Below are 13,422 nucleotides of genomic sequence, written 5' to 3' on the forward strand. Positions count from 1 at the left end.
GCCGTGGCTATGAACTGCCAAGCCTAGAGGTGCCGGGGGCTTGGCACAAATGTAGCACGGCCTACACCCTCCTTTTGCAGTTTGGGGGGGGGGAGGAGCTGCTCTGGCCATGAGCGGGATCTGGATTCCTGCACAGACACTTCCCTCTTTTGCATGCGCGTGCATACTAGTGCGTCTCCTTGCAGCGAAATGCATCTGACGAGAGACATGCATCTCTCTCTGGCCATGGAAAGGGGCCATTGCAATGAGGGGCTGGGTGGTTGGTCCCCCCCCACACCTTGGGGGGGGGGTTGCTCTTGCAAGGAGGAGTGGCTGGTTTGCATGCAGGTGCAAGGCTATGCAATGGGTGTGGGGGAAGGGGGGCTACAGGGGAATGGCCTCTCCTGGTGCATGCAATGGGGGGGGGCTGCTCTGGCAGCAAGGGGGGGGCTGGTTTGAATGCACCTGCACCCCACCTCCCACGGCCAGCCGGCTCAGCTCGGCCTGCGCCCAGCCTAGAAGCCTGCCTTTGCAAAAGGCGCCCCCCCGCCCCACTCCCCTTTCCAGCAGGGGGCAACGGGAGGCGCATGCGCGGTAGCCGGCTGCCGCGTAGCCCCCCCCCCAACCCTGGGAGCCCATGACGTCAGGCGGGCAGGGGCGGCGCGAGCTCCATCAGGCGGCCGCAGCAGGAGCGGCAGCGGCGAGTCTCCCCCGTGGCCGGAGCCGCCGCCTCGCTCTGCAGCCGGACGGGACCCCCCCCCTGCCCCCCACCCCTTTGCCCAGCCGCGGGGGTCGCTGCCCTTGCCCTGAACCCATTGCACGGGGGGGCTGCCGCTGGGTCTGGCTGCAAATGCAAACCCCGCTCCCTGCATAACAGGCTGAGACCCCCCCCTCCAATCCCCCCCCCCACGTCCCCTCCGCCCCCCCCCCCACGTTCCCCAGCCTTGCTGCTGGCCGCGCTCCCCTCCTGGGCTGGGAGAGGAGAGGAGGAGGAGGAGGAGGAGGAGGGGGGGCCTCTTCCCCTATTTGTGTTGGATGGTGGTGCAAGGGCTGAGCGCTCCCCCCCCCGTGGAGGAAGGGGAGACGGAGCGCAGGAGCAGAGGTGAAGCGGCTGCGAGCCTGCCCGGCCGTGTCTAGCGGGAGCCCGGCTCTCCCAGGCTCGCCCAGCCATGCTGGCCCCCCGGGCGGAGGTGCTGGCGGCGACCCTGCTGATCGCGTTGGGATATTTGCACCCCCTGGCCGGGATCGGGCCCATCTCTGCCCTGGACGGTGAGTGGAAGCCGCTCTCCCCCTCTTTGCACCCTTTAACCCCCCCCCTTCCCCAAATCTATTTCATGCCTCTGCCTTTCTTCCCCCCCGGGGATGCTTGGTGCGTCCAGGGGATCCGTTTGCCACAGGACCTAGTAGAAACCACCCCCCTCGGGTGCCCTGGGCTGCCTGCATGTCTGGGGGGGGGGGTATTTCTGCTGGCACAGGCTGACGCTGAAGGGTCTGTGATGGGGCTTAGGGATTTCGCTGTATTGTTTTGCAGTTTGCATGATTCTCTCCCCCCCCCCCTTTGAAACAAAGCCCTACACGTCTGGTCCATTCCTGGATCCCCCCCCTTGGGGGGGAAAGAAGGGGCATTCCGCAGCCCGGCTGCGATTTTCATCTGGCACAAAAATATTGGGCTCCCCCCACCCCCTGTCTATGGCGTTTACCGCCTGTGGGGTTCTGTTCCTGCACCTTATTTGCGGGCTGACTTTTTTGGTTAATTTCTGAACTCAGGGTAAACTCCTGGCAGGACTCCATGGCATATGTCCGGCTCTTGGGCATGGTCAATCAGGAAGATAACCTCTTGAGTGGACATCTTGCTTTGCAAATACACCTTCCCTCCCCGGCTGTGTTTTGTAGGTACTTTCCCTTCAATAAGAAAAAAAAAAAGCACTCGTGCAACAACTTATGCCTGGAGAAAACATGACGATGCTTCAAAATGTGCATGGACGCGGTAGCCGCTTTTTAAAAAAAAAATATGGAGGGCAAAGGGATGTGTTGGAAAAACTCCTGGTTGCGCTGGTATTGGGATCCTGGGTGATCTGTGGCTAGTGCTGTTATTTCATAGAAATGGTTGCTGTGTGTTTCCTACACAACCGCTTTTGCTGGTTCCTCTCTGGTTTCTATAAATCCAGGCAGAGGAGCGGACTGACTTCAGCGAGCTCTGTCTCTCTTGATCCAATGGTATTTGCATCAGTGGCCTTCTGGTTCTATCCCAAGTCTGGTTTCTTTGCAGGTGGTGGAAAATGTAACTCACTCCTTTTGGCCCTGATCAGCCGCTCTAGGGAGGTGAGGACACAGGGTAGAATCCACAACTAGATGCAATTAAAAAAAAAAAAGGGGGGTCAGATATCAATATTTAATTGGTTCTCCTAAAGATGCATTTAAAAGCTCTGTTGCTCTGGGCTAAATCTGATGGATCTCTGTGTGGATCATCAGAGAGCAATTGAATAGTGCAGGAATCTACATTCCAAACGGCATCTGCAAAATCAATGCAATTTTTCCCCTCCTCTCCTCCAAGCGACAGGCTGCAGTGCGCTGCTGAAGCGTGACATGGCATATACCAGAGGCAACAAGGTAGAGTTTAACCGTGCTGGCTTTGAAAAAAGCAGGACTTCCTTGGCGAGAGGGGGGACAATATAAGAACCCTCTGAAAAAACCCCTAACAGGGCGAAGGGGTCGGTTTCTTTGCTCGGCTGACATGGAAGTTGGGCATGACGAAGCCTAGAATTGGGGAAGCGTGTGCCTGTCATATGTAGCTTGAATAGCAGAAGAAAAAATACTGAGCTCTCCAGGGAAATGTGTCCTCCTCCTCCTCCCCTCAAGTCTTGCCTTCTGGAAAATCACGGCCAGGAAAAGGAAAATCCACCTTTTTTCTTTTTGGGTAACCTCTTGAAATCGCTAAGATTTTTTGTCTGGAATCAAAGTTGTAATAGAAAAGCGGGAGGCTTGTAAAAAAGCTTGGCCGGTATGAGTAAATAAAGCCAAACCTGTCAGTTTGCGCCATAAAATCGATTTCCTTCCATGTTGCATGAGTCATGACTTCAGGTCTTGCAAGCTCAGATTCTGAAGTGTCAAAAATTCCATTTTGCAGCCTGTGATTATCCTGGCAGCAGCAGGGGAAGGATCCTGGAGAGAGAAAGTATTTCCTGAGTGGATTGTCCATCCCTAACCTTCTAGTCTAGACGACTGCCTTGTTTTGTTCTGTTTTAAGCAGGGCACTTCTCATTTGTTTGCTGTATCCCATCTGCACCCTGGGGACGTTAGCAAGTGGCCCTAGGCACTGCTGGACTTGCAAAGGGTGGGTAGAATTGGCCAAATGCCGTGGTAACAGCAGAGAGATGCTGTCCCGAGCCACCGACTTTAATGCATTTGTTTTAATTTTGCCCTTTTTAGTTTTTGCTTGAAAAACGCCATTCTCTGCTAACTTTCCAATGCTCTTCTTGTGCAGCCCTCTCCCCAAATAACAGCGCCCGTTGTCATTGGGCAGAGGAAAGGCCAAGAGCTGTTTTGAGGGTTGAGGTGTTGTGTTTTTCCGCTCTCCGCTCTCCCAGGGAATGGGGCCAATTTATACTAGTTTTACACCCTCTCTGCCCTGGAGAGCCAGCTAGGCAAAGATGGACAAAGGAAGATTTCTCACCCCATACTTTACAGAAGGACACTCAGGCACTGGGAGAGTCAGTGGCTTGACCAGGGGGTTAGTAACCGAGCTGGGGATCAAACCCACAAGTCCCTGACTGCGAACCCCAAATCTACCTTCTGAATGATTAGAATTCAGCCCAACTGGATGGTGTGGAAATAGATGTCAGAGCTGCAAATCCAGTATTTTCCACTCTGCAGGCCCGGTGAGGTGAACGGGATTGGCTGGGTGGGAACCAGCACAGAATCGGGCCCTCGATGAATATTGGGGCTGGCTGTGTTTTCAATGCAAGGATCCTCTCTCAGCGGGACTGAAACTGACCAAGGTAGCTCCAGGGGACGAGTGAGAGTGAGAGGCAAGCGTCTGTTTCCCTGGGTAGCCAAGCCCCTAGTTACCGCTGCCACAAACCTTGCATGAAGCTGGGGGTTTATTACGCATCCTGCGCTGATAAGGATTTGGCCTTGGGTGCTCGAGCTTGCAAGCAAAGGCCGCGCCTCCGTACGGCAGAGGAGGGGGTGTGCGGCTGGTGGGGGGTGGGCAAAGGGAGTATGAAGAGGAGAAAGAATTCTGACCCTTCTGCTACTACCACTAACTAGCTCTTACCTGCTGCTTGTCTCCCATGAATCTCAAAAGGCCTTAGAAAAGAGGTCGGTATCCTTATCCCCATTTTACAGATGGGGAAACGGAGGCGAGGCGAAGGGGCGTACACTGGAAGGAGAGCCGGACCCGGCTCTCCGGAGCCCCAGGTCGCTGTCTCTCCTGTAGTCACATTGCCTGCCTCTGTAATCCATGGGCCGCACGTAGCGTGAGATCGTGGGTCGCTTTGGGGAGCGCTCTGGCCTCACCTAACCACGTCTCCCCGGTGAAAGGAGGACCTATCCTCCGGGATCCTGACCTGTGCAAAACTGCCCTGGACTTCAGTGTGGGGTTTTGCTCCAAAAGGAGCGAATGGGCCCAATGTATTTATCTCCCTTCGGTCCCCTGGGCAGAAACGGCCTTTGGGAACAGCCGCATTGCGTGGGATGAGGGCTTGGCGGTGGGAAAACAGGAGCTGGGCGGTGTAGAGGGAAAGGCTTTTGCAAGCGCCAAAGCATAACGTGTGTGTAATAACTAACGGAGCTCTCTCTTGGGACGCGTTGCTCTTTGCAGGGCCTCGCAATGCACAGCCGCGCCTCCAGGGGGCCGGTGGGGACTAGAACCCAGGAGTCCTGCTGCTTGGGCTTGCGGCTGCGCTAACCACTAGACCTCATTCACCACTCCGAGTTTTCTTGCTTTAATGACTAATCCACATCCGCCTTTCCAGAGCTGGGACTAGAACCCAGGAGTCCTGATTCCCACAGGCCCCTACCTGACCACTAGATCCTACTCTCAGAGCCAAGGATAGAACCCAGGAGTCCTGCCTCCCAGTCCCCCCTCTCTGACCCAGCTCCCCTCCCGGAGCTGCCAGTGGAACCCAGGAGTCCTGGCTCCTGTGCTTTATACAGTGGGCCTGCCTTTTGTTTTTTTTGCCAGGAGTTGGTCTGGGTAACGGTTCTGTTTGGCAGCGGATACCCTGTCTTGGACTCTTGCTCTGGGGCACGGGAGGGGGGCAAAGTCCAGTTGATGTGGGGAGGAGATGGATTTTTCGAGCCTGTAGTCCAGGGGTCGGCAACGTTCGGCACGAGGCTCGCCAGGGTAAGCACCCTGGCGGGCCGGGCCAGTTTATTTACCGGCTGACGTGGCAGGTTCCGCCGATCACAGCCCCCACTGGCCGCGGTTCGCTGTCCCGGGCCAATGGGGGCGGTGAGAAGCGGTGCGGGTGAGGGATGTGCTGGCCCAGTAGGGGCCGCGATCGGCCGAACCTGCCGCGTCAGCAGGTAAATAAACTGGCCAGGCCCGCCAGGGTGCTTACCCTGGTGAGCCGCGTGCCAAACGTTGCCGACCCCTGCTGTAGTCTGTGTCTGTCCTGGGAATCTCTCCCACCCCCTGTCCTGAGAAGCCCGGCTTGGTTTGCGTCACTCGCCAGGCTGAAATCGCGGCTGTTTGTGGAACGCTTTGGTAGAGATCGGAAATGGCTGTGGTCAAAAATGGCTGGTGCCTCTGCGCGTCACCGCTCCTGACACTTTGGTGGTCTGGTGCATCTCATGAGTTCCTTCTGGGGACTAGTCCGCACCAGCAACATTAAAGCGCTGTGGCTTGTGTGGTCACGGCAGAGCGCCGGGAGAGAGCTCTCCCAGCTCTCGAAAAAACCCACCTCCGCGAGGGGCGCAGTTCCCAGCACTGGTGCCCTGTAGAGCGCTGAAACGTGCTGCGTTCAGGGGGTGTTTTTCCCCTCCCCCGAGCGAGACAGTCGCAGCGCGGTAAGCCGTGGGTGGTGCGTGCATGCTCCACCGGGGCCGTGTATTTACCAGGACGTGTTTTTTCATGCCCGGCTGTAATTAACACCCCGAGAGCCACCCCAAGCTCAGCGGAGGTAAAGCACCAGGAGCCGGAACGGTTTTGGGGAGGAGAGTTCAGAGCTGCTCTGTGGGTTACGGCAGCTCTGGGGGCACCCAACTGAGGTGAGGTTCCTTTGTGCCCGTACACCGAGCGCAGGCAGAGGGTCCCTGCCCCGAAGCGCTGGCAGTCTCAAATAAACCCTGTTCGCAGAGCAGGAACTGAGGCATAAGGAGATTACAGTCCAGACTGTTCCCAGAGGGACTAGTGGCTGTGGGGTGCTGCAGTTCTGGGGCCCACCCCAGCTCCTGCCTGGGGTCTGATTTTCCAGAGGGCGGGTGCCTGGTACTCTCTGAAAACCAGGGGGCAGGACAGGACTCAGGTGAGGTTTCCAGATTATCTCCTCCTGCGTAGCTGGAGGATTTGCCCATGGCAGCTGCAAGCACAAACCCAGCTAGCCGCTGGCCCCTGCGGACTGGCCGGTGGCTCAATACGTCCCCCGCTCTGCACTTGTTGTGTCGTTAACCCTGGGTGGGGTTCCGGTGCGTTCTGTTTGTTCCAAGTCACTGATTTCCCAGGGGCTCTGACTCACAAGCGCTTGGGGCGGGGGTGCTGGAGCCTTTCAGGTCATTGGCTCGGGCGCCAGCTGCAGAGCTGTGCTCTCCGGCAGGTGTTGCTTGATGCGATCTGCCGCCCCGTGCCCCCTTGGATTTTCGGGCAGGTGGAGGTGTGGTAATGGGGACAGAGGAATTTCCTGCGAGGCCTGTTTTAAAAGGCAGGTCTCCCTCCTGCTCCGTGTAGGTTTGCAGCACAGCGCGTCTTCCCATCACGTACCCCAACGGGATGCGTACGCGAGCGGCTCCCCGCCAAACTGCAGGGTCTCCAGTCATCTACTGTACGAGGAAATTCCATCGGCTTCCTTCTTTCCGTCCCTGCTCCGGCCTCTCTCTTTTCTCCTCCCCCTCTCCGGGTGGCTTTAAGGCCAGACGGGATCATGGTGCTTAGCTGGTCTTGCCTCCTGCATAGTCCAGGTCCTAGATTTTCATTCCTGGAGCGGGAGGGAAGCCACAGAACCGATGCTGACGAGGCAGATTTCAAGAGGACTGTATCCCAGACAGGCCCTAGTCCGGGATCAGGGCTCTCTCGTGCTAGCCCCGTACGCACGGAAGAGAAGCAGTCCCTGTCCCGCGGAGCTGGCAGTCGGTGACCCTGACCCTGCAAAGATTTTTATGCATGTGCCTAACATGGCGTGGGCGTGTGTGCAGCTCCATCACTCTTCGTGCTCAACCGCAAGGGCCAAGCGCCAGCCTTTGCACGTCTGTCTGTGTGGGGGTTTTGTCCTGCAGCCCATCACCATTGTATCTGGGCCCCTTCCTTGTAAGATGGGTAGCGAAGTCCCTAGTGAATGCCGTGGAGCCTCTGGCACTTTTAGGGGTGAAAACTCTGCTTTCAGGAAGGGTTTTTTAGTTTGATGGTTTTCTAGATGTTTCTTTAGGGCAGAGGTTAGTGGGGAGGAAGTTTCCAGGCTAATAACGTGGTTCCTTTCCTCTTTCTCTCCCTTCCTTTCTGCTGCCCTATTTCATGTTCTGTTTCTTCTTGCCACCTGTTCCCCCCCACCCCCATTTCCTGGCTCTTTCTCTCACCTCTTTTGATGCCTTTTTTGGACTCTGCGGAGTTCAGGAAACTCCTACCCTGGGCCCAGGTGACTAATGCTCCTAAGAGTGATGAAAAACGAAACCAGCGTAGTCTGTTTCCTCGTGCATGAAACCTCGCGGCACCTGGAACCTCCTTTGCGGAGGGCAGTGGGCTCAGTTCTGTCTTAATTGGGTTCCTCTTTGCGGCCAGCTAGAGCTGTTCTGAGCCTGGTCCTGGCTGGGTGCTGCTTCTTTGGGATTTTCACCTGGTTGCAGCTGGTGGCTGGGTGCTTAGATGCGTTCGTCAGCGCACGCCGGTCCCAGCAGCGGGTGTGTTCAGGGGGAGGATGTCATGGTTTAGCAGAGAGAGGTCACCCACCTCTGTCCTGCAAGAGTGTTGTGTCTACCTGGAGCGTGCTGCTGTCAGTTCTGTTCCCAGCTCTGCCGCTTCCCTGCTGTGTGACCACGGGCAGCTTCCGTCCCCTTTTGTGCCTCAGTTTCCCCTCCCAGCCCTTGAGCTCTTTGAGTGAGGGGTTGCCCCTTGCTCTGTGTCTGCGTAGCTCCTGGTGCGATGGGGTTCTGATCTCGGTTGGTGCTAGCGGAATACACGTGACCGCGCCGGGAAGGTTGGTTTCAAAGGGCTCGTTCCTCCGGAGTGGCAGCTTTCGAAAATGAAATGGTTGAGTCCCGGCTTCCTGGAGCCGAGCGTGTTGAGGTAAACTCCATCCCTGCCCTGGCATTGAGCCTCTGCCGTGCCCCCCTTCACCCTCCCACGCCCGCTGGGCTGCCCGTCTCTTGCTGCGGAGGGATCAAGGGGGAGGCGTTTATCGACTGCCCTGTCTTTGTTTCAACACTCACTGAGCTCCTGGGGCTTTTGGTCGGGCAGAGCGGGCACCTGCGACCGAGTGGCACAGGATCTGGCTTTGCGGACGGCGCTGGAGGGGAAGGATAGCCCAGTGGTTAGCTCCTTGGCTTAGGAAGTGGGTGACCGAGGTTCAGTTCCCTGTTCCACTCATCGACTGCCTGGGTGACCTTGAGCGATTGGCTTAGTGCCGCTGGAGGCGGCCGATCATGTTTTGGTAACAGTGCGTTGTGATCTACGGATGAAAAGCGCTAGAAAAGAAATCGGCATGGGGAGTCTGGAGGGAACCCAGGAGTCCTGACTTGTCCTTCAGCACTCCCCTCCCCACGCCGGGAATAGAACCCAGGCGTCCTGTTCCCCAGTCCCTTCCTGCTCTGTCCCCTGGGCCGTACTGTCCTCAGAGCTGGGCCTCGGGTTCTCTCCCGGAACGTGGATGGCGGGAGAGCGGAATCCGCTTTGCTTTGAGTTGGGGCAGGGGGAACGTTGCTGGAGCTCGCTGCCGGGCTAGCACAAACCTTTGAACCGAGAAATCCCACGTGAGAGCCGGGCTGCAGAGGCTAGGAGGAGCCGAAAACTGTAGGTTTTGGGAGAGTGACTCGTGCCCCTGGAACCTGGCAAGGAGATGAACACAGATGATTTTGGATTCAGTGGGGAGCGCTGGGCTTGTGGTTAAGGCAACAAACCAGGCCTTGGAAGGACTTGGGTTCTATTCCTGGCTCTGCCACAGACGACCCCCCCCCCCATTGATCTTGGCAAGTCACTTCCCCAGCTTGGTGCCTCAGTTTCCCCGTTTCTGTCCCCCACCCTTTGTCCGTTTAGATTGTAAGCTCAGGGGCTCTCTTTTACTAGAAGTCTGCGTAGTGCCCAGCACGGGGGAGCCCTGATCTCAGTTGGGACTACTAGCCTGAACTGTAAACACACACAACCACAAGGAGCGTTTGCAGAAGAGTCAAGGAACGGAGACGCGAGAGGATTTGGCATATTGGTCCAGTTGAACTGTCAGCCTTTTGCCGAGGTTTTGAGATAGCAGATAGGGGTGGGGTGAGGGTTACCCCTTCCCCGGTAGCGCTTGCAAATGCCGGCTGAGATCACGGCCCCATTCCGCTAGGCGCTGTACAGACGTGGAGCAAGAGACGGCCTCTGCCCCGGACGCCTTGTAATACAGGCAGCCCTTCCTTTATCTCCCATGTTACAGCTAAGAAGGATCCCGGAGAGTCGAGGGTCTGGATTCCCAAGGCCTGTCGTGTGAACCTGGCTAGAAGTATCGAAACGGAGCGTTCTGAAAATCTGGGCCTTCATTACATGCCTCGGGGGTGGGGGAACTGGGAATCTGCCCTTCCTCAGAACTGGGATGTTCCAGGTATGAGCAGTGGCTGGCTCCCGTTAGCCGAGCTGCAGAATGAATTGTGCAAGAGAAAATGGAAGTTCTGGGAGATCTCGTTGCAAAACCTTTTCTGAAATTGCAGCTTTTTGGGGGCTGCAGGGGCGAGGGCCTTGTGCAAGAGCGAAATCCCTGCCTCATGGGAGAGAGTTGCGAAACGCCCTGAATGCTGATCCTCTCTTTCAATTCCCTCCGTCCGGGCTCCTGCTGCAGTTTGCAAGTTTGGGCTGTGGGAAAAAAAGAAATATCGTCCCGCCCCCCCGCCCCCTTTATTTAAAAAAGAACCCCACCCGAGGAGTGAATCCGCAAAGCTCCCGTGTGCCGTGGACCTGCCCTCGCTGCCTTCTGGCGGTAGAATACAGCGCGCGAGAGAATTGCGGTTCACGAGTTAACACGAGGCCTGTGTCGGGGTTACAGGCGAGAGAAGTGTGAATCTGTGAGCTCTTAGGAAGAAGGAGGGGGCTGAGAAGAGTCATGAGCAAACTGGAGAGCTGAGTGTCGGCTGTGGTAATATTCTGCAGTGTTCACAGGGGAAGGGCATCTTTGCGATTTCAGTGGGCTGGCACTTGGATCTGGGTTCAATGCTGCCTCTGCCACAGGTTCCCTAGATGACTTTGCCCGCTCCGTGCCTCGGTTTCCCCTCCCGCCGTACCTCTGTCTTGTCCGTTTAGCTTGCCAGCGTTTCAGGGCAGGGGACTGTCTCTTGCTGTCTGTGTGTGCACCGCAGCATCCCCTTCGTCCCCCTCGGCTTGGTTGGGGTCTAGGCGCTATTGTAATAGAAATAATAAACATTAGAAGTCAAAATGTTAAAGGCACCCAGGCAACATAATAGTCGTGCTGAGAATGAACTTGCTCTTGCGTGTAGCACCTGAGGTCGCTAGGCAAGACAGAGACGAGGGGTTATTTTCCAGAGCGTTTCCTTTTTGACGTATGCTTTGCTTTTGTGTGTAGTCGGTTTCACATCTCTCCCCCCACATAACCGTGTGGCACTTTCATTAGCCACGGGGCAGGGAACCGCCCTGTCTGTATTGCATCCAGCCCCGATCTCGTTGGGCTCATGGTGGTACTGGACTAAGAAAGTCGAGAAATCTGCACTGGGGACTAGGATCCCGGACTCCTGGGTTCTCCTCTCAACCTACTACACTGATTTACTTTGCTGCCTGGGACGAGTCTCGTCACCTTTGTTCTGTGCCTCTCTTCATTGACTTGTGCCCCTCACTCCCTGGTGCCATGCGGATGATTTTTTACCAAGGGCTTTGACGATGAGGCGCGTTAAGTGTCATTAACCTGGTGCAAAGGGTTATTGGGTAGCCAGGATGAAATTAACAAAGGGAGAAGTGGGCGGAATTTTGCTCTCTCAGCAGTTGCGGGGTTGTCTACGGAGGGAACCCTTATCGCCTGGGGATGGTTCAAACCAGGCTGGACAAAATGCTGAGGGGAACCGTCCTGCACTGGCAGGCAGATGAGGCTAGAACAGAGAGCTTCTCTCTCTGCTTTCTGTAGTTCTCTGGTGATAAACCGATCCCCTTTCTTCCGTGCAGTGCGCCGTCCCTCCGCGTGCGCTCCTTCCAGTAGGTCACAGCATCAACCCACTGCCACCTCCTCGCCGAATCGAATGACATCCTGTTTATTTTAGTGTTTCCTGTTTCGAGTTGATCCTCGAGTCTAGGGGGAGCTCTGTATTTAGCCGATCGGGATGGAGGAAGGGAGCAGATGGATTCAAAGTTCTGTTGAATCAAGAGCGCCCCTCCGTTATCGCTGTGAAAGCGATTACAATCCGAAGATGCCAGCGGCAGAAAGGATCAATGAAGTAACCTTTGCATGCGCTGGTTTTTCCTCTAACTGGTGGTTAATTGACTTGACCATTGTCCAGGGCACGCGGTTACTGATACAGATGCTGGCTGTGTAGTGGGGAGGGCCTGGAAACGGGGGTATGACGTGCCCTTGCTGACAGATGGACTCTTGGGAAGGCAGTGGTGTCTAGTGGTGGTTCTATTTGTGGCTCTGGCCTGCTGGATGACCTGGGGCAAGTTGCAGCTGTGTCTCGATTTCCCCATCTGTGAAATGGGGAATAACGCTCCAGACGTGCTCTGTAAAGCACTCGGAGAGCTACTGCTGGAAAGAGCTAGTTGACAATAATCATAGCAGGTCTCCCTCTCCTATCTCGAATGGCCGCAAGGGAATAATTGCCAGAGCCCCAAGTGGGGTTGGCTGGGATCTGTCTCTGGCAGCGGTTTTTAACCGTTTTTCATTTGCAGACCCCTACAAAACGTTGCGCGGCGGAGCCCTTTAGACCTAGTCTGCGGGCGCCTGGTTGAAAACCATTGCTCTGTGGGGCTTGTCTGGTCCCCATTACCAGGCACCTCTGAGCACCATCCAGTCTGCAGTCTGTCACACCCTAGGCACATCCTTCCTCATTTCTGCCTCTGCAAGAATCTCCCCCGACCCTACAGACGGACGGTATCTCTCGAAGGGATGCTCTGACTGGTGAAAGGTTTAAGCTGCGGGCTGCAATGCACCTCTTGTGCACTAGGCTTTCACCACTGGTTGCACGAGGGCTGAATTTTCACCGCCGCGGGAGGAGGGCGAGCCAGAGCCGGGGGCAGGACGTGTTACAGGCTGTGTGGAAAACACAGCTCCGCCCCTGCAGGAATGCAAGGCTGGCTTGCCACGGAGCTGCTTTGCTGGGATGCGCCCGCTACTCCCTTGTGCACGTGGGCCAGCCTTGTGCTGTGTGTTTGGGGACGAGGGGGGTTGAGTCATGTTGCCCCACCCGGGGTTGAGCTTTCCAGTGAAATCAGCAGCCGCTCACTGGCACGAGGCGTCTCTCTCGCTCCCCCCTACGTGTCTTCCCTTGGCTGCTCAGTTACCCATGCAGCCGGGTTGCCTCTGTGCCCACCTTGCAGGTGCAGTGGCATTGGGAAGGGGTGGTGCCGGATTGTTTCTGTCACTGGCCTTTCCGGGGCTGGGGTGCTCTGCCTCGATGGGGGAATCCTGCCGCCGGCTGCGCCGATGGGTGCTCGGTGCTGGTTTTTCTTTTCATGCCTTTACGGGCATTGTGTTTGGATTTCCCATATTTGGAGAATTGGGGGGGCCCAGTCCTGGGCTGGTGGAACCCGGGGCAGCTCCCCCATCTGGCGTGGGTTTACTCCGCCCGAGGAGCTGGTGTTTTGGGCCCGAAGTGAAATCCTCCGGAGACAGAAGCGTGCTGGGGAGAAAATTGGCATTTAGAGATTCCAGCCACGGCTTCCCAACCTGCCCCATTAACCAGGAGTCTCCGCGGCTCGGGGCACGAACCGGCCCCCTCCCCAGAGGCTCACAAGAGGCTGCTTTGCTTGCCACAGAGGACAGAAGAGGTTGGATCTCTGTGTGCCCGAGACAGGGTGTGGTGCCTTGATTGGCCAGCCGTGACCCCACCAATGGCTCATGTCTCCATGTGCCCTCCTCCTTCCCCTGGGCCTGGAGCTGCCCACACCAC

General features: G+C 56.6%; 1 protein-coding gene across 1 annotated transcript in view; it reads left to right on the forward strand.

Moving 5' to 3' along the window:
- Nucleotides 1-980: 980 nt before the first annotated feature.
- The window catches only part of LRP1 (LDL receptor related protein 1), a 176,487-nt gene continuing 164,045 nt past the window's right edge, over nucleotides 981-13,422 (forward strand). The window contains exon 1 of the mRNA XM_054013207.1: nucleotides 981-1,248. Coding sequence (XP_053869182.1) covers nucleotides 1,149-1,248 — 100 coding nt within the window. The 5' untranslated portion in view covers nucleotides 981-1,148. The remainder of the gene's footprint in view (nucleotides 1,249-13,422) is intronic.

Source organism: Malaclemys terrapin, chromosome 23 (genome assembly GCF_027887155.1).
Source record: "Malaclemys terrapin pileata isolate rMalTer1 chromosome 23, rMalTer1.hap1, whole genome shotgun sequence".
In the NCBI taxonomy this organism is placed as follows: Eukaryota; Metazoa; Chordata; order Testudines; family Emydidae; genus Malaclemys; species Malaclemys terrapin.